The sequence below is a fragment of the Vulpes lagopus genome, chromosome 2 (assembly GCF_018345385.1).
Source record: "Vulpes lagopus strain Blue_001 chromosome 2, ASM1834538v1, whole genome shotgun sequence".
In the NCBI taxonomy this organism is placed as follows: Eukaryota; Metazoa; Chordata; class Mammalia; order Carnivora; family Canidae; genus Vulpes; species Vulpes lagopus.
In genome coordinates this window covers 50103173-50130726 of record NC_054825.1, presented here as the reverse complement: position 1 = coordinate 50130726, position 27554 = coordinate 50103173, and the positions used below count along the sequence as shown (strand labels likewise).

The 27554-nt window shown below is 40.6% G+C and overlaps 1 protein-coding gene and 1 long non-coding RNA gene across 11 annotated transcripts in view; one reads left to right on the top strand and one right to left on the bottom strand.

The window, feature by feature from the left end:
• LOC121482764 overlaps nt 1-27554 on the bottom strand; it is a 93321-nt gene that overhangs the window by 42808 nt on the left and 22959 nt on the right. For 5 of the 6 annotated variants that reach the window (XR_005985620.1, XR_005985615.1, XR_005985617.1 and 2 more), the window contains exon 3: nt 25664-25745. The exons of the other annotated variant lie outside the window; for it this stretch is intronic. This is a non-coding gene — a long non-coding RNA (uncharacterized LOC121482764). The remainder of the gene's footprint in view (nt 1-25663; nt 25746-27554) is intronic. 6 annotated transcript variants of the gene reach the window in all.
• Nucleotides 1-27554, top strand: part of IQCH (IQ motif containing H) — a 200001-nt gene that overhangs the window by 168361 nt on the left and 4086 nt on the right. For 2 of the 5 annotated variants that reach the window (XM_041740511.1, XM_041740517.1), the window contains 4 exons: nt 4539-4709; nt 14362-14484; nt 19882-19943; nt 25021-25129. In XM_041740511.1, the coding sequence (XP_041596445.1) occupies nt 4539-4709; nt 14362-14484; nt 19882-19943; nt 25021-25129 (465 nt within the window). The remainder of the gene's footprint in view (nt 1-4538; nt 4710-14361; nt 14485-19881; nt 19944-25020; nt 25130-27554) is intronic. The other 3 variants (XM_041740529.1, XM_041740525.1, XM_041740534.1) reach the window with 2 other exon arrangements.

Here is a 27554-nt window from a genome sequence, read left to right as displayed (position 1 = left end):
AGTATCCCCCAACCGCGCCCCTACTCACCCTGTCTCTTGCTGAACTTGCAACGGGCTTTTTTGCAATCAATCCGATAAAGATAGAATGTAAGCCACATGTAATTTTTCATTTTCTAGCAGCCTGGCTTAAAAATGTAACCAAATAAGACAAGAGTCTTAATGTGTTTTACTTAACCTTACATAACCAAAATATTATCGTTTCAACGTATAATCAGTATAAAATATTACTGATGACATATTTCACATTCTTACCTCCTCGGTCTTCAAAATCTGGCATTTTACATTTAGAGCACATCTCCATTTAAACCAGCCACATTAAAAATAAAATAAAATAAAATAAACCAGCCACATTTTAAGTGCTCAATAACCACAAGTGGCTAGTGACCACCCTATCAGATTGTGCACTCCAGAATATACATTAAAATCTACATATAATTGCACTTATTGCTCATATTCTGATAATATTAACCACTAGCTGTTAATATTTTTCACATTCTCATCTAGTCTTCTCTATGTATAATATTATTTTTGCAACGCTGAAGTCATGTTTCCTATATGACTTTAAATCCTTCTCTTGCTATTTTTGTGTATCTTCCCACACCATCAAAAGTTATTCACAATCATTATCTTTAGTGATGACATCATAGACTATCCCATCCCTTGGATGTGTCAGAATCTTTTTAACCAATACCCAATGTTGAACAACTGCAATTTTTTAATCTTACAAGTAATGCTGAGATGAATATTTCTGTGTTATATATTCTTTTTAAGGCCTTGATGCAAATGCTGTAATCATTTTTAACAAAATGATTTTTACATCCGCAGTAAGTCAAACTATTATCAACTAGTGATTTATGACTGGGAGCTGAGACACCTTCTTTTCTCATCCCATGCCTTTGATACCCTGCTCTGTAACTGAGGGCAAACTACTTTGCTCCATTTATAAAGTAAACTGATTGTATTAGATGATTTTTTAAGGGTCTTTCCAGTGCTAACCTTCAGTGATGTCTTTGCCTCATTGTCATAGCTAATCAATTAACCTGTCAAGCTAGTCATTAGAAGTCCTGCAAGTCACGTCAAAGGCACTTCCTAGCATTTAAAAATCCATCCACTTCTCTCCATCCCCGCCCACAGTGCCTTTGTACAGGCTGTCATCACCGCTCATCTAAATTATGAGGGAGTATCTAGGGCAGAGAGAGATTAGGTTCTAAAGTTAACAATGAAATTCAAAATCAAGAATAGGATTAAATGAGGTATGTGGGAAAGCATGACGCCGGCACAGAGGAGATGCTCAATGCATATTTTCTACACTGGAATCTGAAACCAGCTTCAAGGGGGCGCACCTAGATCCTGTTCCTTAAAAGTTGGAGTGGCATTCACATTGAAGCATCAGAGGTGCTGATGTGCCCTGCTGTGAGCCAAGCCCTGCCCCAGATACAGGATGTGTGGGAAGACAAAGACTCAGCAGCTTCCCCTAAAGGACTGACAGTCTAGAGGGGAAGACAGGAACCCTTATACACAAAACAAGCGTGCCTCAGGCAGTGTCTTCAATGGAAAAACCAGATGGAGAACAGAACAATTATCTGAGCAATTCAGGCAAGCCTGCTGTTGAGGAAAAGGCTTAACGAAATTTGTTCTACTATTTCGTGAACCACGGGTTTAGGGCAGTCTAAGGAAGCAGAAGTATGCTCTATAAGGAACAGAGTTCTGGCCCATCCTCCATGATCTTAGGCAAACCACGAAGACACTCTGATCTCAGTATCTTCATTGGTCAAATGGAGGTCATGTAATCTAGCAATGAGTGACTTGCCCAAATCTAACCACCTACTGGACTGAGCTATTGTGAGGTGGAGTGCAACAATCACGAATTGGAAGAATAGTTATAAGTGTGCGCAATCTAATAGCCATACAGGCAACTGAAAATGTCTCCTAAGATCCTACTCCTCAAAGAAATGTTTAGTAATCAAAAATAACGTTTGTATGAACTTTATCATTTGTAGGGCAATTTTAGGTGCATTTATTTTGTTTTCAAAGTCCTGTGTGGTAGGTATTATCATTTGCTCCTTTCACACTCAAGGATACTGATTGAGGGAGTTTAAATAACTTGGTCAGATTTACACTATTTGGAAAGGCCAGAATTAGGCTGACCCCTATGATTCTCACTCTTCCCCTACACCGTGCTGTCTTCCCATTAAAATCCTGATCACCACGAGTGCACTTGTCGTGATAAGCACCAGGTGATGCATGGAAGCATTGAATCACTGTATTGTCCACCTGAAACTAAGTAACACTGTATGTGAACTATACTGGACTTAAGTTTTAAAAAATCCTTATCACCAAGACATTAATATTATTAACATAAGTATTAATAATATTTGTTACGTACATTTCCCTTTAATCAAGGACATGAGAACATCAAAAGTGAAGCTCTAAAAAAAAAAGTTCCTGACATGTAAGAATAGCAAGTTTACTTTCTCCTCTAAAGAAAAAGTAGCTGTCCCCATCTGATTTGCATTTTATGCCATACAGCAGGAAATATTTAAGTTGACAAATAGGATATTTACAACTGCAACAGATACTTGGCAGTTAGTTTTTAACAATTGTTGCAAATGTGATTTATTTGCTATTATAAAAGGGCATTACTGTGAGAATATGACTCCTGAAATTAGCTTCAGTTTAGCAAGGGGCCTTGACAGCTTGACCTCTTAATATCCTTATAATGATGTCATTTACATTCAAAGCTTACTCAAGTCACTCACTGCTAGATTTGTTTGAGAGGAGTCCACTCTAGGGCAGATGTATTATGTATTTTAACATATAGAGTTGGTGTGTGGGGCACATGGAGGCCTTCTAAGAGGAAAAAATGTTTAATCAAGTCATCATGAAAATGTGTTCGTTTCCAACTTCCTACAGTGAAAACGCGTTACTGCTAATTACAGCATACTCCAGAAATACAATACTTCATGTTTTCTCCACAAGACAGTTTCATGGCATGGATTATAGTAAACAAGTGCATGTTTTCATCCTCTGTAACTTTAGCTTTTAATGTGACTGGGAAACTAGTATAAAGTTAAGGAATAACTAGGCCCAGATTAGTGCTGTCTCTGCCAGCAGGGAATGGGAGAAGGATGGACTTGGAGCCAGAAAGAACTGTATTCAAATCCTAGCACTGCCACTTCCTGGCTGTGTGGAATTAGGTATCTCTTTGAACCTGTGTTTTTTCATCTATGTCATGGGATTGTTATTTTTTTTAGGTTATTATAAAGATCTGAGATGCTTGGGAAGCACCTGGCACTTGGTAGGTCCTTGACACACAAGAGCCAGTCACATTTGTGTTGCTTGTCAAAGCTTAGATGTCACCTTCTCCATGATGCAGTCCTGATTTCCCAAGACAAACTCAGTTTGTTCTTTCTGTTTCAGTAAAATTTTGTTCCATCCCTTTATTATACCACATATTACATTGTGCTGTAAATGACTGAATACGTATGTATTTGTCTTCCCCTCCTTGATGGCAAGGCCTGTGCCCATCTACCTTTGACTCCAATAAGTAGCACAATTGCCTTGAACTTGCCTTCACTAGCCTTGAGCACTGAACTGAGTATGATTCAGGGGTGCTTCTGGATTCAGTGTGGGGGTGGATGGTGACAGGGGCAATTAAAAATGACGGTTTGCCCCAGAAGAGGGGAGATATAGCACATGATCCACTCTGCCATCGCCAGTTTATAGTAGATGCTCAGTAAATAAATGTCAAAGGAATTAATGGACTGACTTATCAAGTGGCTTAAAGTATTGCTCACATATGTCTATTTTTCAAAACATTATTATTATTTTTTTGCATCATAGTATTCTAATTGCCCTGCTGTTCAGCTAGAGTGGATGTTCTCACAGTTCTCATTTCCCAGTTGAGGATACTGTGGCACTGTGGGGTGGCAAAATGACTTTCCCACACTCATGACAAATGGGAGCAGCACTAAGACTTATAGGCCAGTCGTGATTTTCCCTAAAGTTTCATAGTGAGATTTCCTGGCACTGCTTTTTCTGAAATCAGAGCAAACTGACCTTTTATCCTATTCACTCCCTCTCTCCCCCCGTCTGCTCCTCTTTAGTTCCCCATCCTCTGAAGCTTCTGTCCAGTCTCATTGTTCTCAACAGAAAACATTGCACAACTGGGGAATTTGTACAGAGTAAGGACTGGCTGGGTCAAGACCAGTGTCCTCTTCCTCCTCCTAGAAATGGCAAACCATAGGCAGAAGAATCAAAGCCCCCATGAGCCTTTTGGAATGGGGCATCTCCAACAGATTTCCTTGGCCAAGTGTTTTGATTTTTGTAATTTCTCCACAAGAACATTCAATCTTCTAAGTTAGAATCAGATCGGAGGCTCCATTCTTCAAGTTGAATGAAGTAGAAACAGAAGCAAAAACATCTACTCCACTCAGTCAGCTGTGTACTGGTGTAGTTGGGTCTGGTTAGGATTGGTTGGGACTTTCTCTCTGGGTCGTTGATCTCAACCTCACTTCTGTGGCTCCTGTTTTAATCAGGTGTGGGCAACAGATCTCAGTCTCTCATACAGTGACCAGCTGGCCCTTACTCAGCTCACCTTATACCTGACCGACGGCCATCTGGATTGCAGTTTGAGCACCCTGAAAGTGCCCTCCTTTGTTCCCAAGAAAGAGAAGAAAATGAGCTGCCTTAATGCCCTCTCAGTACCGGTAAGTAACAGATGCTTCCTGATTCCCCATGGTGTTCAGGCCACTTCCTGAGCTCTGGCTATGTGCCTAACTCTTTGAGGATAGAGAGAAGAAAGAACCTCAGGCAAGTCACTTAGCCTCTCCAGAATGGGTTTCTGGAATACGAGTGTATTGGCCAGAGGAGAGGGGAGAAGGCATTCCAGAAAGGGAAGGCACCATGTTGAAGGGATGAAAGCGTATGAGTTTCTCCAAGAGTGGGTCTATTGGGACATTTCCTCCATCTCTTCTCATCTTGTAGCCCTGGACAAGTTCTCCAACTACCAGCAACTTCTGACAAAACCCATTTTTTTCTACCTCTAATCTTGTTTTTGAGCTCCAGACTTCCAGATCCACCATTCTACAGAACTTCTCTAGAGTCTTCAGGGTCAGATTTGTCCCAAACTGCATTCATCATCTCTCCTCCCCCTGTACTTCCTTGGGGTGGGTCCTGTCAGAGGCTGATGGCACACCTCCACCACCACATCAGTCAATACCAACCTCAACTCTAACCCCTCCTCTCCCTCCACAGAGATACTTCCTTAGTTTTGCTCTTAAGATTCCCTGCCTCTTGTCCCTTCCCTCAGCCTAACCATACATATAGTCAAGATGGTCAAAGTGAAAAGTAAATCTGATCATGTTGTTCCCCTACTTATGATTTTGAAATGATTCCTGTCATCTGAAAATCCCAACTTCCCAGCTGGCTTAATAAGGGCCTTTATGATCTGCCTCTTTCTATGGCCCCTACCTCTCATCTCATCACTAGCCCCAATGCTAGGGTGGCTGGGGCCAGAAGTCCTGGGGCTGGTTGAAGTTTACCAACCTTAGAACCCAGGGCAACAAAGTACAAAGTTCAAATCTCCATGGAAACAATGGGCTAGGTTGGTTTTGGGAAAGGAGAACAAGGGTCAAGTGGACCAGATGGCCCTTAGTGTACATGGAATTTGAGAGCAGATAGGGGCTCTGGCTATAGCTGCTCTGACTACTGCTAGGGGGTTCCTTCCACCTCTCCTACACAGTGGGCTTCACATCCCTTTTGGCAAATGAACATCTACTTGAGATGCTAATATATCAAATAGATAAAAGAGGAATTACAGTGGTTAATAGGACCACATTGGTGCCCTAGAGATACTTTTTGCAGAGCAGTATCTCCTGCCTCTTTGATGAGCCTCTTTGGGTCCAGGAGATACTTCTGGATTTAAAGAACCCTTGTTTGACTCTCACCTGAGTGCCTAGGGTCACCTTCCTTGGCAGGAACCCAGCATACATTTGGAAGGGCAGTCTGGAGAGGGTACCAGATATTTTGGGGATCTCAGATAGCAGCCTCCTTCTCCTCAATCTACCTGTCCTATGAGGTACCCTTGCTCACAGGAATCCCCTTGATCTCTTTTTAAGAAGAGAAGCCAAGTTGGTCTCTCCCTCTCTCTTTGCCCCTTCTCCTGCTCGTGCACTCTCTCTCTCTAATAATTAATTAAGTAATTAATTAATCTTTTTTAAGGAGGGGGGTGCCTGGGTGGCTCAGTCAGTTAAGGATCTGACTCTTGATTTCCGCTCACACCATGATTTCAGGGTTGTGAGATTGAGCCCCATGTTGGGCTCCATGCAGGGCCTGGAACCTTCTTAAGAATCTCTCTTTCCCTCTCTCTCTGCCCCTCCTCCTACTTGCATGCTCTCTCTCAAATAAATAAATAAATAAATCTTTAAAAAAAGAGAGAGAAAAAAAGCAGAATTGGACCAGGGAGGAGAAACAGGTCCCTTTTAATTATGTCCTAGGACCTCGCTGAGAATTAACCAGGTCTAACTCCACCTGTGACCCCCATCCTCATCAAAGGGACGTACAGGACCCTAAGTTCAATGCCAGATGGAGGTACGGCAGTAAAACTTGAGCCTTGTGGCCTAACAAACCTAACTCCGTGCCATTTCTAAAAGGAAGCTGGAAGCTTAGTATTCAATACAAGACTTTCCAAGACAAGTTGCTACATTTAAGTATGTTGCTTCAGAAGGCTATAAGCAGTTGTTCTTTGAATTAGAAGCACTTTCCCATTTTCCCCATTTTGCCTATAGGTTTCAATCCTAGCTACAGGCAACATACGGGAATTCTCTTGTGATCAAGAGTCTTAAACACTTCTAGGAATTGCCTGTACTCAAGAGGGTAGCATTATGATCTTCAATAATTCAAATGTCTCTACAATCACTAAAGAAAAGCTATGCAAGTTTTCTGATGTGCAAATAAATTGAAAGTGCTTTTGGATTTAGAAAGATAAATGGTTGTTCTCACCCTGGTGCCACTGTGCATGTATGTGCTCCCATGCATGCATACACACAGGATAGGCCATTTTTAAAAAGAAGCATCCATACTTGCACACACAATGCAATTTACAACCAAACTGAAGCTCCCTGAACAAGTGTGAACAGGCTGTGATGCCATCAGGTTTATAATCAGTCAGCTGACAGCCCCCTTTGAAGACTGAAGAAAAAGGAAAGGTACTGACAACATACCCACAATGATAAAGAGACCACACTGGGAATAATGCCTACAAAATGCCTCTGGTTTGAGCCTATTCCTTTAAATAATATGCTATGCTGGGGGGAAGCAAAGACTATTCTGGGCTCTACAAAGAGCTGTTGTCCCAAATCAGAAACAGGTGGCAAAGAACTGTCAGGTACAGCCAGTGAGGCCAGGTGCATGAGCTTCTGATCTAGTGTCCTCCACAATTACCACCTGAAGTCAGAAACCAGGTCAGATGAGTCCCAGACATGCATGTTTTAGAAAAGAAGTCACTTTTAACTTTTAATTAACATTCTAACAAAATGAGGATAAAGCATTACTTTTTTCAGTTGTTTTTACTCCTCTCTCTCTGTGGACCCTCTGCACCACAGGTGGGTGAGTGGCCAAAAGGGAACATATTTGCAAACATCTTAAAACAACCCTAGTCATTTATAAGCATTTTAACAGCACATGATCTGTAATGAATGATTAAGTAAAACCTTTTGTGTTAAATTATGATGTTAATAATGATTCTGTCTCCTGTAATTTATTATGAATTCTCAAATGCTTCGGGTTTGATTTTGATAGAATGCCACAACAACGGAGTTTATGTGATGACTTTATTTTTAGAACTCCTTCTTTGAAGGCACACATTTCCCCGCTACTGCTGCTACTGTAATTATGTACAAAACCAATCACTCATTAGAGTTAGGATACATTATCTTCCAGACAGATGAGGCTAAATAAGCAACACATTAATAATTCAGAGAGCAGTTCATTATGCATGTGGATGCCTGCTTCGTAACTGAAATAAGAACCTCATCAGCCTCTGCCAACCTTTAAACAATAGTTCTGTGTTATTGCGACCACATTCAAGTTTACGCTTGTTAAACTGCTACTTGGATTATTTTATCAAACATTCATTTATTTGTGGTCCCTTACTGCCGAGAACAGATTTTGGAAGCTCCTTTTTTAAGTTAATGATTTGAGCAATGGGTGTTATTAATTCTCAGAATATTATAAACATGATTAATTTTCAGGCAGAGATTTATTACATAAGGATTTCAACTATGTCAACTGAAATGTATCACTGTCAAAACAAGTATCATGGCGAAAATAGAATATGCTCTACACTTCAAGTGCTGGTGCTCAGAACTAAATCAATTTAAATTGTGGCTGAAGCAAAATTATATTCTCCAGTGAAAAGGAGTATTTCGAGCTTCCTTTATTTGGCTTGAAGCATTCTTGTTAGATTGTGATTTAGAAAGGTAGTTTAATAAGACTAGACTTCTACCAATAATATTTTCTCTTCTAGTTTTTCCCTGTTTTACTAGAAAAGGCTAGCCTCTAAAATGTCTACACATTCCAAATGTAACCAATGGGAATTTGGAGTGAAGAATACTGGTCTGAAAGTTACAGATCATGAATTCTGATCATTCTCTGCCTCAGTTTCCTCTTTTGTATAATAAAGGAGGGCTAAGTGAATGCCAAGGTCTCTCGAGGGATTTAATCTTATGGGGCCTGTTAAATAGGGCTCTCTCTGTACCATGCCTAGCCCAGGCAGTCTCAGGTACAGTGGGGTGCTGAGGGCATCCTACTATCTCCTATAAGGGGACACAGGAAGGGCCCATCCCTACTTGCTGTAGCTTTTCATTAAAAGGGCTTTTTCTTGCAAAATATTTTAGAAAGAAGTAATATTGTGAGAAGTCACATCCTAAGTCCTCATCAGCCATTACCTCAGCTATCAGTTAATACTTTCCATGGGCACTAACTACAAGCAAACTCAGTAGATTTACTCAACACCTACACTGTGTCAGGTACCCTTCTAAGTACAGAGGATCTAAGGATAAGCAGCAAAGAGCTCCGAGTTTATCAAAAGACACAAACAGGCCAACAAATAACTGTAATACATATAATAACATAATAACATCCAAAATGTATTAAGCCTTTACTCCACACCAGGTATGTAACTAAGCACTTTACATGAATCTTTATACAACCCAATACGTTAGGCAGGGGCTGTTATAATGCTTACTTTTTTTTTTTTTTTTTCAAGAGAGAGCATGTGTGCAGGGAGGGAGAACCTTAAGCAGGCTCCACACCCAGCATGAGTTCAATGCGGTGCTTGACCTGAGCTGAAATCAAGAGTCAGACACTTAATTGACTGAGCCCCCAGGCTGAGCCACTCAGGCTATTATACTCATTTTTATTTTTACTTATTTATTTTTTAAAAGATTTTATTTATTTATTCAACAGAAATATTTATTCAACTGAGCCACCCAAGCACCTCCAACACTCATTTTTACTTAAGAAGACTGAGGTTAAGAAATGTTAAGCAACTTATGGAAGGTCACTCAATAAGCACATGTGGTAGACAAGCCTGCCAGGCTTTAAAGCCTGTGTGTCTGACCACTGCTCTGTGCAACCTGCCTTGCACTGGCTGAGAGTCAGTAATTTGGCCCCAGAGTACAGTTTAAGCTTATCCTTAAAGAAGTCTCTGGTTAAGACCAGAAAGAAAGCTCTTCTTCCAAAGAAGGCTTCAGCTCCCTCTGTGATGAGGTTGTTTCCAGGCATACTGCCATTATACACTGGCTTCTAATTTGCTCTGGGTTAGGCCAAGACTCAGCACTGAATGGGCCAGATGGTCACGGAGGAGTCTTCCCATGTTGTAAAATCTCATTTAGGTTGTGATTTCCTCAGCAAACCTAAATGGATTTTATAGTATCAGTTGATTATCCAAGTCAACCTTTTAAAAAAATATGTTTTCTATTTGCATAATGCTTTATCCTTCAAATAGGCATGAGTTTATTTGATCCCCATGATGACCGCAAGGAACAGATAAGACAGGGACTATCATCCCCATTTTACAGATTAGGAAACTGAAACTATGTAAAAGTAAGCTGCCCAAAGTCATAAAGGTAAGTAACTAGAAAAGCTCAGGTTTTCTGACTTAAGTCCCTTTCTGATGAAAAAGTTTGTTAGCTGGTTTTTATTTTAAATAACTTACCTTATTTGTGAAATTATTTAGTTAACAAATGATAATAAGCACTAACATTTTTTGACGGCTTTCACTGTGCCAGATACTGTTCTAAGGTCTTTTTTTAAGACTTTATTTATTTATTCATGAGAGACAGAGAGAGGCAGAGGCAGAAGCAGGCTCCATGCAGGGAGCCCAATGTGGGACTTGATCCCCGGACCTGGGATCAGGCCCTGAGCCAAAGGCAGATGCCCAGATGCTAAGCCACCCAGGCATCCCTCTTCTAATGTCTTTAAATACTCATCTAATCCTCACCACAACATTGTCACACCTGTGCTATCGGGCTGAATAAAAGACAACCCTAGACTATCAATAGTTTTTTCCTGTAGAAACTATGGAGTTGGTTAAGTCTAAAAAGAGTAAGTGTATCACATATGTTCGTCTTCATTGGCATTATCATAACATATTTACTAAGCTCTTAACATAAGCCAGGAATTTCACCAAGCATCAGGGATACAAAGACATTTGACAAAGTCCCTGTCTTCAAGGAATTGAAAATAAATATAAAGTAGATAGCACATACACATGGAAAACCTCAAGGCCTCATGTCAGTGCCATTTGAGTGATGGCTCTTCAACCTGCTGCTGGAGTTCTTATGAGAAAGGACGGTGGACTGATGGGGACAGGGAACACTACTAGAAAGAAGGAACTTGGTCTTGCCTTATAGACTAGGGCAGTCACTAAGTGGCAAGAGGAAGGAGACCTCCCCAGCAGAAGAGACAAAGACTAAAGAGAGCCCATTGTCTGTTAGGAGCTAGCAATGAACCAGGTGGGGTGGGGCATAGAATTTGGGAAGGGGTAAGCAGGAGAAGTGGTTGGAGCAATCCCCCCGAGCCATGTGGGAGAGTCTACACACCAAGTCAGGTGTCTGGATTTCATCTTGAAGGCAAAGAGAAGACACTGAAGAGTTCTGAGCACTGACCAGCCTGGGTCTGGGAAACAATCAATCTTGTGGTAATGCTTGGAATCCCAGGTACCATCGGGGAAACAAACAGCCTGGGAAATTACATTTAGTGGAGGTCCTAAATGCTCCAAGCCCAGTAGATGCTTTCAAAGAAAGGGCAATGACAACTATAGCCAAATGCTGTGCTAGATGCTTATTTAAGCCCCAAAAGTCAGACAAGTTAAATGACACCTTCAAGGTCAGTCAGGTTTTGAACCTCAGTTTTTCTGACTCTATCCATATAACTTTTTCACCCCAGAATTCTGTTTGTCTCCCTGCCTCCCAAGTAGGAAGGAGAAGCAGCTGTTCAGGCCATAAAGCTCTGGAGTAGGATGGCAATGGCAATGGAAAAGACACAGCTTAGAGATATACCAAATATCCTGGCTTTTCTTTCTGATTCTTTATGAATCCTAACCCCAGGCCTGGGAGGAGGGGGAACTGCAGTCTGTCTCTGTAGAGAGGAAGAAACCTCAGGATAGCCTGTCCTTATTTGTTGCCCAACAATACTAGACAGTGAGCTCTCTGCCTTGCTTTGGAGCCAAGATACATAGCAATGAGTTGGCTCCTGCTGCCAGATGCCTGCCTACCTCTCTCCCTCACTGACTGGGGCCTAGTCTTAGGTTTGCTAGTTTATATCCTATGGCAGCATAAGACAACTTTAGAAGACAAAAATAACCTTGAAATTATCTTGTGAATTCATGGTAATCACCATGCAATTACATGCTCAGTACCCACAGTGGAATTCCAGAGTATTTACAGTTCACTTTCATATACAAAAGCTCAAGCTTCTGGGCCTTCATTGTGGAGGCAGGAACATGGCACAGCCTGTCATGATAGGGTGAGCAGGCCTGGTGATCATGCTTCTCCAGAATGACTCAACAACTGAGCCAGAACTTCTCTTAGCTGGTTCATATTACCCACCAATAATTCCACGATACCCACCAGAGCTACACTGTCCTCCAAGAGACAGTTTGTTGGGGGCAATCATCCTTATCATTCTCTAGGGATTTCCTGTCATTCTCCAGGGTCCGTTCCTGCCCCACAAAGCACTCATTAACTGGACATCCCCTGAATGACATTGGAAGAGTCTCTGCAGCCAGAGGAAAGTGCTATAGACACACCTTATTACGTGCATCCATTTTTTCTTTCATTCAGGAAACACTGAATACATCACATTCAGCCTGGGGATTCAGAAACCAAACAGTGCCTGCCTTCAGAGAACTCTTGTTATGTCAGGGAGGCAGCCAGGGGAACAATCCAAGATAGGTCAGAGTGATAACAAAGTACAGTTGTGAGGCATGTGAGGGTCCAGTAGATTTTCTTCTGCAAAATTAAAATTCTCAGGGTTCTCAGGAACCTGGCTCAGTTAAATGTCTGCCTTCAACTCAGGTCATGATGCCAGGGCCCTGGGATCAAGCCCTGCATCGGGGTCCCTGCTCAGTGAGGAGCCGGCTTTTCCCTCTGCCCCTCCCCCTGCTCATGCTTGCTCTCTCTCCCTCTCTCTCAAATAGATAAATAAAACCTTTAAAAAATAAAATAAAATTCCTAGTGTCTACAAATGGGACAATACTAATGGAGATGTATGACTCAAGATACATTACCTGTGGAAGCCTTACTTTTTTTAAAAAAAGATTTTATTTATTTATTCATGAGAGACAGAGAGAGAGGCAGAGACACAGGCAGAGGGAGAAGCAGGCTCCATGCAGGGAGCCTGACATGGGACTCGATCCCGGGTCTCCAGGATCATACCCTGGGTCGAAGGCAGGCGTTAAACCACTGAGCCACCCGGGCTGCCCGCCTTACATTTTTATAGATGTAAACTCTGCCTATATGTGGGAAGAACAGGCTTAAGAGTACTGAAAATATGACCATCAGATACAGTATTTTCTGTAAGTGTTGAAGGAAAAGACAACATATATGGGGAAATACGTCACAAAAGGTGAATGTGAAATCTGAGAAAGAGAGAAAGTGTGTGTATGCGTATGTGTTATACAGGCAGGGGAAACGTGTCCATATTCCGCTGGGCATTCAGTCAGTCCCAGTTCCCCTGCATCATCTCAGAGATAGAAAGAGCAAGCCTTGACATTTCACAACAGATAGTGTCAGGTTATTATGATCCTTACAGCCAGCTGTGGACCAACAGCACCTCCTTTTCTTTCTCCTGTTCCAAGTCACTAAACAAGGGCAAGCACCTGGTTGCTCCACACCCAAGGGCCCTCAAAGTTCAAAATCTGTGCCAGGCACCTTCATTTTCCATGTCCTAAGGTTGTCCATGACCCTACACGCTATTCTCCAAATTTCCAGTTATCACAGGATAAACATATCTGATTTTCAAAGACGAATGTCACATCTCACAAAGGACATGCTAAAAAATTGCCAGGATCTATTACGTTATTTTATACATACTAAATTTTAAATGTGTTTAGGAAATATTATAATTGAAATACATCAGGCCAAACATAACCAGTCTCTTTGGGATAGCTCCCACTGATAAGCAAGCAAGATAAAGATTAGCACTTTCTCAAGCAAAGAAAGCAGCTGGAACCAAAATTCTAACATTGGTCCTCTCAAGAAGGAAGAATACCTTTAGTGACTTCAGTCCAAAGAATATAGTACAGAAACAGGCAAAAGTGACTTTATAGCGAGAAACCTGGCAAAAACTACCTTGGTGTGATCAAACTTGGCATCATTGAAGGAAAGTCATGTACCCTTGATATGAGGTGATCCTATGGCAGTCCTCTTCTCAAAAAATACATTACTTCAGTCTAGTCAGGAGAAAAATATCAGACAATACCAACAGAGGACATTCTACAAAACACCTGATCCAGATTCCTCAAAACTCTCAAAGTCATCAAAAACAAGGGAAGTCAGAGAAATCATCACAGCCCCAAAGAATCTAAGGAGACATGACAAGTAAATTCAATGTGGTATCCTGGAAGCGATCATGGAACAGAAAAAGGGATTTAGGAAAAAACGAAATCCAAATTAACAGAAATGAGGCAATTTGCTTCCTCATGTGACAAAGGCACTGCAATCTTAACAAAAGAGGAACAGGAACTCTCTCTGTATTATCTTCACAACTTTTCTGTTAACCTAGAACTATTCTAAAGTTAAGAGTTGACTTACATGTTTTGTAAAGAGTCTTATATGCATTTGTGGTCTTTTCCAGTCGCCAGCAACCAGTCGCTATGCAGTGATGACCACCCACCTGAAACATGACAATCTCTCGCTGGTTTTCCACTATGTTTTCCTCCAAATGTGTAAGGCCCATGGCATCGGCTATGACATTGAGGTATGAAGTTGACAGCTGGCCAAGGTGGACCACATACAGGCCTATGGGTGATCTAGGCAGCTAGTAATTCGGTGTCCCTTCAAACATATATCCTTTAAATTTTTTTAAACTTTTTTTAAACGTTTTTTTAGATTTTATTTATTTATTTATTGAGAGAGAGAGAGAGAGAATGGCTGGGACACAGGCAGAGGGAGAAGCAGGCTCCATGCAGGGAACCTGACATGGGACTCGATGATCCCGGATCTCCAGGATCACACCCCAGGCTGCAGGCGGCGCTAAACCGCTGCGCCACCGGGGCTGCCCAATTTTCAAATTTCTGACACTGATGATTTATTCCAAGACCTGAGGACCTATGCACTCTTACTTATGGAAGACTCATCCCACATGACATCACACATATTAAAATATAGTCACCTCTCATATTAAAAGTCATTTATAGATGACAGAATTGAGCAACAACTAATTGATCAAATGTTTTGATTTAGAGACATTCAGTTCTACATTTGTTAATTTTCATTTCTCATACTTGAGAGCAAATACAATTTTTAAGGGGTCAGTTTTTTTATAGGCTCTTGAAAAGCACATAGACCTTAGGTATGAGGCCAGTAGTGAATAGAATGTCCCCACTACCATGGGCACCGTCAGAGTGCATAAGGCTCTGGGGTTAGATTGATTCATGCTGTCTGCAAACACATATAATGGAGCTCATATTCCCTTACAAATTACATTAAAATTGGTAAAATATAAGAAAGAATGAAAAAGCCAGATTGAACTGATTTACCTGAAATTAATTGTTACATCTGCTCTACAGAATCCTTTTGGAATTAAATAGTTTTTAGCCCCAAACTGATTAGACCGAAACACTTCCATATGCCAGAAGATAGCCAAGTCTAATGTTAGCTTTCTCTGAATCTATTTTATTTCATTTTTTCTAAAATATCAAAATGGAACAGGCTCTCTAAATAGGCATATTTGGCAGGGAAAGTCTCCTTCCCAGGAGAAAATATCCTTCGTAATTTTTCTATTGCCTGAAATTATTATTAGAGATTTATTTCTTTGGCTAAAGGCTTTCTACTTGAAGTTCTAGTATTTCTGAGCAAAGTAAAGCACCAAATTTATAAGTTATTTAGACCTTTATGGCCTTTGAGTCGATCACAGTCATTTCTAAGAACAAGTTTTAGTATGATAAACAGACTGCTATGACCCCAGGGGAACAGCGGAGGGTGCAGAGGGAGGAGTTCCACTGAAGGTGAGGACAATGACAGAGAGGAGCAGAGGGGCACCCACGACATAACTGGCTCTGTCTCCAGGTCACCTGTGCTACACATCCTACAAAGGATGAGAGCTGAAATGAGGGAGAAAGAGAAATATGGATTGGGGACAATGGAGTGACAGAACAATATGAAGAAAAGAGAGAGGATAAAATCCAAACACAGGAAGAATCCACAAAAAGGGGGGAGGTGGGGAAAAAGAGAAAGAGAACAAATGATATAAAGAAAGTACAAGAAGAGAGACAGAGATGAAAAATACGAAGTCCTAAAACTCTAAGGTGAGAAAAAGGAGTCACTGGAGATTCTCCAACAGTATTCCTGCTCCAGTTTCCCTGAGATGGGTTCTCATCTTTTTAGATTCAGGGTTCAGCCCTAGTCTGAGCTGTCCTCTTGTTCTCTTAACTGCCTTTTTCTGAAGAGATGGGTGATGAACCAGTATTTGCAGAGCAATCTGCTATGTGCTGGCCACTGAGCAAAGCACTAACTTCATTACCTCTTCAATCTTCCAATCTCTTCTCTAAGAAGCTACTATTTCTCCCGCATTACACGGGGGAATTTAGGCTCAAAGGGTTTCAGCACTTTCCCACGATCACAAAGCTAGGCACTTTGTGGAACTAACATTTGAATCAGTAAAGTCAAACATGATTCTCTTACACCAAGGGTGTTCCCTATGCATCTTTTCCCCCTATAGTCTTTCCCCTAAAGACTATTTGTATTTCTAAAATATTATTACAACCCAGTCCAAAAGTGCTGGGAATGATTTCAAATAAAATATTCCATCTAGGCACCCTATATGTATTCTTCAGTTGAAGAAGCACAAACTTCTCTGTGGCCCCCATGTCTCTCTACCTTACCAAAGAGAGAGAGAGGGAAAAAAAGCTATGTTTAATACTAACTTCTCTAAACTATTATTGCCTCTTTGGGTTATGCTAAGTCTAAAAAGCCTCCACTACCCATTCCCACTGTTGGTCAAATTTAATGTGGGTGCTCTTTTCAGAAAAAGAAGCAACGTTAATACATCAATTATCAATGTTATCAAAAGAATCCTCAAAAGTCCTTGTTTCTTGACATTTATGTCTTTCTTCCTGATGATCACAGAATTTCCAATGTTTTGTACCCAAACTCTTGAGGGGGAAAACAGGGAAATGAGATCGCCTCACGAGTGTATTTTCCTTGCTGAATATTGGAAGGAAGGATTATAGAGTTTGTGAGCAACTTGGTGGGTCTTGTTCTTGGTATTTCTGTAATGCAACAGAATACCCCCACTGATTTCCTAATGAAATGAAGTTGTAATGAAAGCCATATGGAGAAAAGTTTCACGTTTACCGCCTGTGACAGTGTGGGGAAGGGCTGGTCTCACACATACATAGGCAGTGTGCCATGGTCCTAAATAGCTCCATAACCACCAGCAGTCATTTCCTCGGGCCAGGGTACTGCCATGGTGGTGGCAATTATTAGAGCTGTTCACAAATGTTCTGATTCTCCTCCTTCCAGGCACATAATAGGCGTATACTTCCTCAGCCCTCTCCCTGAAGTCAAGTATGGCCAAATAACTTACTTGGCCTTATGACATATAAGCAGAAGTGATACATGTCCTTTCGATGCAGAAGCCTTCAAGGGCTACTTCATGAGTTGCCATGTCCATTTTCCTACTTTAGAAATCATGGAAGCACACTGAGACAGAGCTTCCTTCACCTGGGTCCCTGAGTATACTAACAGTGACCAGAGACCCATGCCAGCTCATGTGGAGAGTAGAGTACAAGCAAGAACCACATATTTGTTATTACAAACAACTAGGAATTGAGTTTGTTTTTTAAAATTATTGCAGCATGACCTAGCCTACCTACTGATTCAGAAATCAGTATCAAGAAAAGGATGCTCCCTCCTCAAACAAAACTAATATTTCAATATGTAATCAGTATAAAAGTTATTAATGACATAATTTTACATTTTTGTACTCAGATTTTGAAAGCTATAGTGCATCTCAATTTGGACCACTCATATTTATTTCAAGTTCTCAGTAGCCCCATGTGCCTAGTGGCTACCATATTGGACAGTACAGAAAGGGATGCAAAGGATACCTTACAGATAAACTAGTCAGTGGTTCTCAACCCTGACTGCCCATTAGAATGACTTGAGTGAGGAGCTTTAAAAAGTACAGAAGGCCAGTGGGGCTGGGATTGGGATGAGACAAGTGAGGCCCCATACTCAGAGCACAAAATTTAAGGGAGCACCAAAAATACTAATACTGATAAAAAATATTATAATGCATTATCTTAAGAATCAAAATAAAGCACTCAGATGCCTCTAATATGCAGCTAGCATTGAAAGCCACTGTTCTAATCCAATGCCTGTCCTAATGCCCGGGTTCCCCGACAAAATGAGTCAACAGTCTCAATTCTAACATGTAATTTCTTTTACCAAATCTTGAAAATAGTTCTTTTTTAGGCCTTGCATGATGAGTTTACAACTTCACAGGACAGCCATTTCCACTACTGGACAACTCCAGAGTTAACTTTTTATTTATTTGGAGAAAACGGTTTAAAGATAGTTTTCAAAAAAGGATAAAATCATGCCTCTTATACACATCCAAAAATAAAAACATAGTATTTTACTTAACAGAAAAATCAGACAGATGTTAAACCAGTACAAAAAAAAAATCCAAAAACCCAAGACATCTTTATAGATCAGGAATACTGAAATGGACATGCAAATAGAGAAAAAACTGGTTTTTCCATGAGGGGAGCAGATGAGGAAAATCAACTGAACCTCTCCCAGAATTTGTCTCTCAGTCACCCACAATTTAGAGAATTGTAAATCTCTTCCATAGAATCAAGGCAATAGGGTGTGCCATAGACCACACTTAGTTTTCCACTGAAATACAAATTATTTTCCACAAAATAAATTGTTTCCCTATATATTTTTACCCATTGCTCTCAGAATAGTGGTTTTCAAATTTTGATTTGCATGAGAATCACTCAGGAAGTAAACTGAAAGGCAGATTACCTCCCAAAGATCTTGAGTTTGGATGATGCCTATGAAAATGCCTTTTTAACAAGCACATTAGATAATTCTGATGCAGATGTTCTGAAGATCATATTTAAAAACAAAACAAAACAAAACACTGCCCTAGACAAGAGATAACAAGTTTTGGCACAGCTATGGAGAAAAGAGGACCCTTGAGCATGTGGATGGGAATACAAACTGGCTCAGCCCCTGTGGAAAACAGTGTAGGGGTTCCTCAAAAAATTGAATATATAACCATCAAATGATCTAGCAATTCCACTTCTGGGCATATATCTGAAGGAAACCAAATCAGTATCTCAAAAAGCTATCTGTACCCCCATATTCACTGTAGCATTATTCACAATAGCCAAGACATGGAAAGAGCCTAAGTGTTCATTGATGGGTGAATGGATAAGGAAAATATTTTGTATGTATGTATATATATGATGGAATATCATTCAGTCATGAGAATGAAGGAAATCCTGCCATTTGCAATATGATTGGACATTGAGGGCATAATGCTAAGTGAGATAAAAAAGATAGACACACACTTTATGATATCACTTATATTTGGAACTAAAAAAGCTGAGCTCAGAAACTGAGTAAATTGTGGTTATTGGGCTGGGAAGTAGGAGAATTGCAGAGATACCATTTAAGGGTATAAACTTGCAACTAGTCGACAAGTAAGTTCTAGGGATCTAATGCATAGCATGGTCATTATAGTCAATAATACTGTATTATATACTTCAAAACTGCAAAGAGACTAGATCTTACATGTCCTCACCACAAAGAAGAAATAATTATAGAATGTGATAAAAGTGTTAGCTAAGGCTACAGTGGTAATCATATCACAATATATAAATGTATCAGATCAAGGCATATACCTTCAGCTTACACAATGTTATATGGAAATTATATCTAAATTAACAACAACAACATTGCTGTTCCAGAACGTATCTATTCCATATTCAGGAGACAGCTTCCCAAAATGTGCTTTTCACAATATTTGAAGGTAGCTCTGGATTTTAATTCCAATCAGTCTTAATGGTCTTAGTGTAGTATGTTTTCTTTGCTTCTGAGACAATATGCTATTTCTTTTCTCCCTATTCAAATTTTCTAGGAGAGACAAGGAACTGTTTTTATATTATATGAACACCTGAAGAGAAACAAGTTGGGAATGTTGTGAGTATGAAGTGTGTCTATGAGATGTGATAAACTATGAAAATAGACTATACCATCCAATAAGAATGATGCTTCTCATGCATTTTAATCAGCATACTGATTTATTGGAAGTCTATCTTGTTTTATTTAGATCTTCAAGTATTTCATAAAATGACTTTAGATGTGTCAGTGGGGGTTCATAAATATAACTGATTAATTATCCAAAATTTATGGGAAAGAGGCTAGTTCCAACAACATATTATACTCAAACACATACACATATAAGACACAATAAATCTGACTGAGGAGTAACCAGATAAGACATCCATATTGTAGAAGGGCAGGTGTCATTCTGGTATGCTTAGAAAAGTGCTCTGGTGACTTGGCAAGATGCTCCCCCAAAAGGCAGGGTCCATAGCCCTTCCTCAGCTCCAGTCAGCCCTTGATGCATGTATGCTAAGAGTCCTACCAGCAGCACTCAGGAGGCTGCTCTGTTTCCTATCTCCTGCAAATTTCTCCCCAGCATATTCTGGAGAGCTAGCAAATTTGTCTTCTGATCTAGGATTTGTACTTTAGAGACACGATCTTATTTCATATCTTGGAATATGGCCATTTGACACTTTTAAATTATCTTAACTTACTGGGAAACTGTTTCTGCCTATATTTTTCTTCCTTGTGACTTCTATACCAGTGTAGACATTGTGGCCTCAAGTTGAAATGCATACATACACTAAGATCTCGTCTCATGAAAAACCAAGTAAGAGCTAATTCCTCTACTAAGCACCAATGTCCCGAGTAGCCTCAGTTTCTCCTAGGTACTCAATCCCCTGGAAACTGGTCCCAAGAGTTGCACACTGAAATGGGCAAAGACATGCACAGGACACGCACTCCCCTTTCCTAAGTACGGTCCTTTGTTTTACCACAGCATTGTCACTTATGAGAGGCCCTTATCAGTGCAGTGATATTCAGCCTCCCCCCACTTTGTAGCCAGAATGTGGCTAACAGTTCAACCTAGTGTTTAAAGTCTTAAATGCTTCTCTTCACTTGAGTGGAGAGCTGGCTGGCTGAGTCATCCCTTCCAGTCCCCACCTTTCCCCAAAGTCCCATAAACATGTAAAATTTACTGGGTCGTGTTAGGAGAGTCCCTTCACTGTTCATTGTAAGCTGTCTTCCTCACTCTTGTTATGCTGTCAGGAGAGCAACAGGAATAAGACCTAACACCCAACAAGTATACATTCATCTTATCTGCCTGGATATTCATGTCCAGGAGGAAAACAGAGCCAGGGATACCTCTGTGCATGTGCAGAGAAGGAGCTGCCCTTTGCTTCCCAGTAATGTTCTATCCCTCCACTTTCCCCCTGCCCTATCCTCACTACCAGAAAATTCAAAAGTATTTTATCAACAGTGCCAGGTACCATTGTAGGTGTTAGGTATATAGCAGTGAACCAAAAGAAAGTCCCTGCCTTCATGAAACTGACATGGTCATGGGTGGACAGTTAGTAAATAAGTAAAGGAGTTAATGTGCCCAGGATTGTGGCAGGACACAGGCCACCCAGCAGTCACCAGGACTGACAGAATCAAGCAGTCAGCGGATTTAAAGTTGGCAAGCTGGGGTATAAGAACTTTGTATTTTCAGAATTATGAGTCTAATTAAGCAGGTAAAGTTCCAGGTCCAAGTACATGTCTAAGCTCAGGAATTCAGAGAAGTAGGTTAGTTAAGTATAAGAACTAGAAATCAGAACAGAGAAACATGAACCCTGCCCTACCAGGTACTGGCTGGTCTGAAAGGTAAACTGCAAAGAACAAGCTGGGCCAGGACTGGAATTACACAACCTCTCATGCGCTGAAATGAAGCTGGGAGGGACAGGACCCTTCAGGTAAAGGGAGGAGAGCAGCCAGGGAAGCCAATTACCCAGGGAGTCCAGGCACCAGGACATCGTCCCAAAGAGCAACAGCTCACAGCATCAAGAAAAGTCAACTACAGAGAGTGAACAGATATCCAGAGAGTTAGTTGGGAGGAGCACCACCATAGGAGCTCAAAGAGGAAGCTGCATTTACAGACCCAGGCCAGTAAGGGGATGGCATGAAGAAAGCCTGTCACCAAGTGGCAGAACCCAGAAGAGGCTGACATGCAGGAACAGAACTGGTATCCTACAACTGACAGGTTGAGACAGGGATAGTGTTAACAGGGATGGCCAAGTTCCTGCAGCATGGGTCACAAGATGTATCCAGGTGGGTACTTGAGCACCAAGGAACCAGGCAAGAGGACAGCATCAAGGAATTTAGGAGACAGAAGATACTTATGTAAGAAAGGAAATTCCCCAATCATCAAACTAAGCAGCAAAGTTGGTTTGATGATGAAGCCTACAGAATGAATAATTAGACTGGTGATGAAGAGGAGCTCGCCCAACTACCCTATCCCTACACCTGCTCCTGAGACTTCAAGCAGGAATATCTTGACCTGCAGGCTAGCTTTGGTGGTGGAAATAGCTCTGCTGGTGTACCTTCTAGATGGTACTGCTACTCACATATCCTACAGAAAGGGCACTGTTGATGCATGTGGGCCTCCTGAAGATTCTAGAGCCTTGTCTATTATTTCCTATCTCATCTTTCTCATCCTTTCCCTCCAGCCATAGAACCAGAGAATATTGGGGAAAGGAAGGACCCTCGGGATTAATTGACTCTCCTAGTGTAGAAAACAAACTGGGTGTTCAAACAGAGATGTGGTTTATGAGTGTCTCCGGACCTTGAATCTAGTGTACTTTTCCCATAAGGTATGGCTACCTTACCTGGGGAACCCTATTATAGAATAGAGATTCTCAGCCTACTGTAAAGCTCATCACTACCCATGCAAGTTTAGACCAAGTGCGTTAATTTACTTTTTCTGAGTATTAGGTAGGATTCAAGATTACCCCTGAGAGCAGCCCTGGTGGCGCAGCGGTTTAGCGCCACCTGCAGCCCGGGGTGTGATCCTGGAGACCCGGGATCGAGTCCCACGTCGAGCGTCCTGCGTGGACAGCCTGCTTCTCCCTCTGCCTGTGTCTCTGCCTCTCTCTCGCTCTCTCTGAATGAATAAATAAATAAATCTTTAAAAAAAAAAAGATTACCCCCGAAATTCTCACTTGCATACAGCTGTACTTTCTTAGGTATGTGATAAATGGGCAGAATTACAGTTAGTACATCAGGAATTGCACTGATACATGGACATGGAGGTTGAGAACAAATTATTTAATAGACAATGACCAGGAGAAAGTCTTTTCTAGAACTCATATTGAAAAAGAAAAGATGAGCAAATACAAACTTTCTTTGTGTTGTGTGGATTTTCTCTAGAGCTTTAAGGAGAGGCTTTTCACGAGTTGGTTGGTTTTGTTACAATCAGTTCACATCAGGTGAAGAATGTAAGTCAGCCACCTCTTTAGGAAAAGGAAGGGCTCCCAGAGGGATGACCTTACCAGAATTCTGTGGTTTGGCTTTGCCAGAATAACTTCATACTGACTCCATTTATACTGGTATATTTCTGTGAATAGCAGAATTCAAGAAATTTCAAGGAAGGAAAAATGAAGGAAATTCTAGAAATGAATTAATATGGAAAAAGACTTATTCAGTCTCTTGGTTTACAACCTGGGGACCATGGACCCCAGGAGACTAAGGAGAGATGGCAAGAGGCCATGAATCCATGTGTGGGCCCAGCATTGTACACACACACACACACGCACGCGCACACACACAAATTTTTTAATGGGCTTCAATCTTCTTTCTTTCTATATCTAGCTAGCTAGCTAGCTAGCTATCTGAATCATCTGGGGTCTCAGTGAAACTATACATTCCTGGATCCCAAACCCAAAGATTCTGATTTTATTCATCTGCTGGGGCCCAGGAATCTGCTGTTTTAAAAAGTGCCCGGTGTCTATTACATACTGCCTCTGTGGCAATAAAGTACAAATCACTTTTAAGAATTATGGACTCTAAGTTGCCTTTGGCTATTATTCTCTTAAAAAAGGCAATAATACTAATGTTCACTAACTATGAGAAACAAGAGTAGACAGTCCTTGGATTTGGGGACTGTAACTCCAAAAGTTTGGAAGCACTAATCCAGTCCAATTCCTTCATTAAAGAAAAAAGAAATAAAGACCCAGAGAGCTCAAGCTGCTTTCTTCCCAAAGCCACACTGCCAGTGGCAGGACAAAGTCTCCTGTCCTGGGGCCTGGGAAACTTTCTGCTCCTAGCCTGACCTACAGGAAAAAAGCCTAATCAGGCTGGACGGCAGCCATTCTAAGGGTGTTTAAGCCTTACACTCTAAAATGATTTATTTTACAGGTAACAACTGGGAAGGAAGTAACCCAAGTTCTTTGCAGTTGCCTTAAGAGGCAGCTCTTTTGTGTTGTACCCTCAGGACAGAACAATTCTTAAAAATCAATCCATTCATTTAATCTGGGTTTTTTTTTCCTTTGATACAGAAAGTTTACAAAATAACCAGAAAAAATACCCTGCATTTTGTTACAAAGTTAAAGCTTAACAACAATCCAGCTGTTGGGGAATGTTCACTGACCACTGTGTAATTTTACAGGATAGTTTGCAAATTATCTCTGAAATCTTCAAGTGTGTGTTCAGCTTTATAAAGCTGGCTATTCAGAAATGAGACACATTCTCCTAGGAACATGGATGGAGCATACTCATAAATAGAAAATAAGCCCCAGACAAAAGTCTCCAGAATACCGGGTGCAAGTATCTCTGTAGACAAGGAAATTGTTGGGTATGAATTATACTTAGCAACAATTCTCTTCAGCTGATTTCAACATTTTTTTAAATGAGCTAATACTACTATCCTAGCGCAGTGGCAGCCTTTTGCTAGGAATGACTGAAGCTATTCTTATATTCTGCTAAGTTGATTAATAAAAAATATTTATTACACAAATCCTCTTTGTTGACAAGTTAAAATGGAGCCTCATCTTTCATATCTCCCTGAAGATTGCCACCTTGTGAGATTGAAAATACTCATTAAATTCCACCACCAGACAGGCACAAATGAGAGGGTGATTGTTTTTAAGCATATGAGGGGAATCGTTGGTAAACTCATTTGTTTGGATATCATTAACAGAACAATCGGTGAAGATCTCCAGGGGGTCCTCATGACCTTTGCTCGAAATCTCTTCATCATCCATCAAGAAATATCAGCACCTAATATGCAAGGCGAGACCAATTTTAAGGTGAGGTGTTAATTAACTAACGATTCTGGTTAATTTCTATACAAGGACTGAAAATACCTCATGCTGTATTGTAAACAAGTGCTAAACCATTTTTTTTTTATTGTGAAGCAGTACAGATCTTATAATGCACAGGGTCAATATTATAAGGTTCCCACTGAACCTGTTAGTTAAATTTAATAGTTTGAAATTTTTTCTTTGAAATATAGTAGACTTGTTTTAAGTTGCTGCCATTTCAAAACCCAGTTTACAAGACAACAGGGCTTTCTGAGATCAGAGGTGAAGCTGAAGTGTCACAATGAAACCAAAACAGAGACAGTCACCACAAAAAAATCCTGAATGTAACCTATTTACATTTCAGATAATGCAGTGTCTGGCCAAGGATTCCTGGGGGAGGCCATGTTTCTAGAGCCAGAGGAGTTCTGAGACCCCAGGAAGGATAATACATAGTAGGGAGAAACAGAAAAACCCCTCAGTATATACATGGGCCTTGTACACCCTGTTTGTTCAAAGTGGAGCAGAAATTTCATCACTAACCTGTTTGAAGCTTCCAAATGGCCTTTAAAGATATTGGTCCATGAAAACTACTTGTATGTAATTGATCAGAAGTCTCCAAACTCTAGAAACAGGAACAAGAACAAGAAAACAGGAACAAGAACCACACAAGAGTTTTTGAAACACAGGCTGAACAGAGATGAACACATGGTATTTTTTTTATTTCAATTTTTTATTTCAATTCTAGTTAGTTAACATATAGTGTCGGGTTGGTTTCAGGTATAGAATTTAGTGATTCATCACTTACATATAACACCCACTGCTCATCACACAAGTGCCCTCTTTAATACCCATCACTCATTCAGCCCATCCCCAACCCTCCTCCCTCCATCAACCCTCAGTTTGTTCTCTATTGTTAAGAGTATCTTCTGGTTCGCTTCCCTCTCTTTTTTTTTGTTCCCCTTCCCATATGGTCATCTGTTTTATTTATTAAATTCCACATATGAGTGAAATCATATGGTGTTTGTCTTTTTCTGACTTATTTCACTTAATATACTTTAGCTCCATCCATGTCATTGCAAATGCCAAGATTTAATTCTTTTTGATGGCCAAGCAATATTCCATTGTGTATATATACCACATCTTCTTTATCTTTCCATAGTTTGGCTATTGTTGATAACACTGCTATAAATATCAGGGTGCATGTGCCCCTTTGAATCAGCATTTTTGTATCCTTTGGATAAATATCTAGTAGTACAATTGTTGGATCACAGAGTAGTTCTATTTTTAACTCTTTGAGGAACCTCCATACTGTTTTCCGGGGTGGATGCACCAGTTTGCATTCCTGCGAACAGTGTTAGAGGGTTCCCCAGCCTCACCAATATCTGTTGTTTCCTGTGTTGTTAATTTTAGCCATTCAGACAGGTGTGATGTAGTGTCTCATCATGTTTTGTTTTGTTTTGTTAAGATTTTATTTATTGGAGAGAGAGTGTGTGTGAGCACAGAGGGAGAGAGGAGCGGGAGAAGCAGACTCCCCACTGAGCAGAAGCCCAATGCAGGACTCCATCCTGGGATCCTGAGATTATGACCTGAGCCAAAGGTAGATGCTTAACTAACAGGCACCCAGGTACCCCTCATCATGGTTTTGATTTGTATTTCCCTAATGATGAGTGATGCTGAGCATTTTTTCATATGTCTGTTAGTCATAAGGATGTTTTCTTTGGAAAAATGTCCATTCATATCCTCTGCCCATTTCTTAACTGGATTATGTATTTTTGCAGTGTTGAGTGTGATAAGTTCTTCATAGATTTTGGATACTACCCCTTTATCTTCTCCCATTCCATAGATTTTTTAGTTTTCTTGATTGTTTCCTTCACTATGCAAAAGCCTTTGGTATTTTTTTTTTTTTTTAGAACCTTTGGTCTTGATGAAGTTCCAATAGTTCATTTTTCTTTTGTTTCCCTTGCCTCCGGTGACATGCCTAGTAAGATCCTGCTGTGGCTGAGGCCAAAGAGGTTGCTGCCTGTGTTCTCCTCTAGGATTTTGATGGTTCCTGTTTCACATTTAGGTCTTTCATCCATTTTGAATTTATTTTTGTGTATGGTGTAAGAAAGTGGTCCAGTTTCATCATTCTGTACATGGCTGTCCAGTTTCCCCAACACCATTTGTTGAAGAGACTGTCTTTTTTCCATTGGATATTCTTTTCTGCTTTGTTGAAGATTAGATGACCATATAGTTGTGGGTCCATCTCTGAGTTTTCTATTCTGTTCCATTGATCATTGTGTCTGTTTCTGTGAACAGCTGGTATTGATCACCAAAATCTGCATCTGATTCCCAGCATGGGCCTTCATCATGTTTGAACAGGTCAAGTAACTCAAAGGACTCAATTGGAAACCACATGTGATATTTCTCTTAAATGGAAAGCCCAATGAAA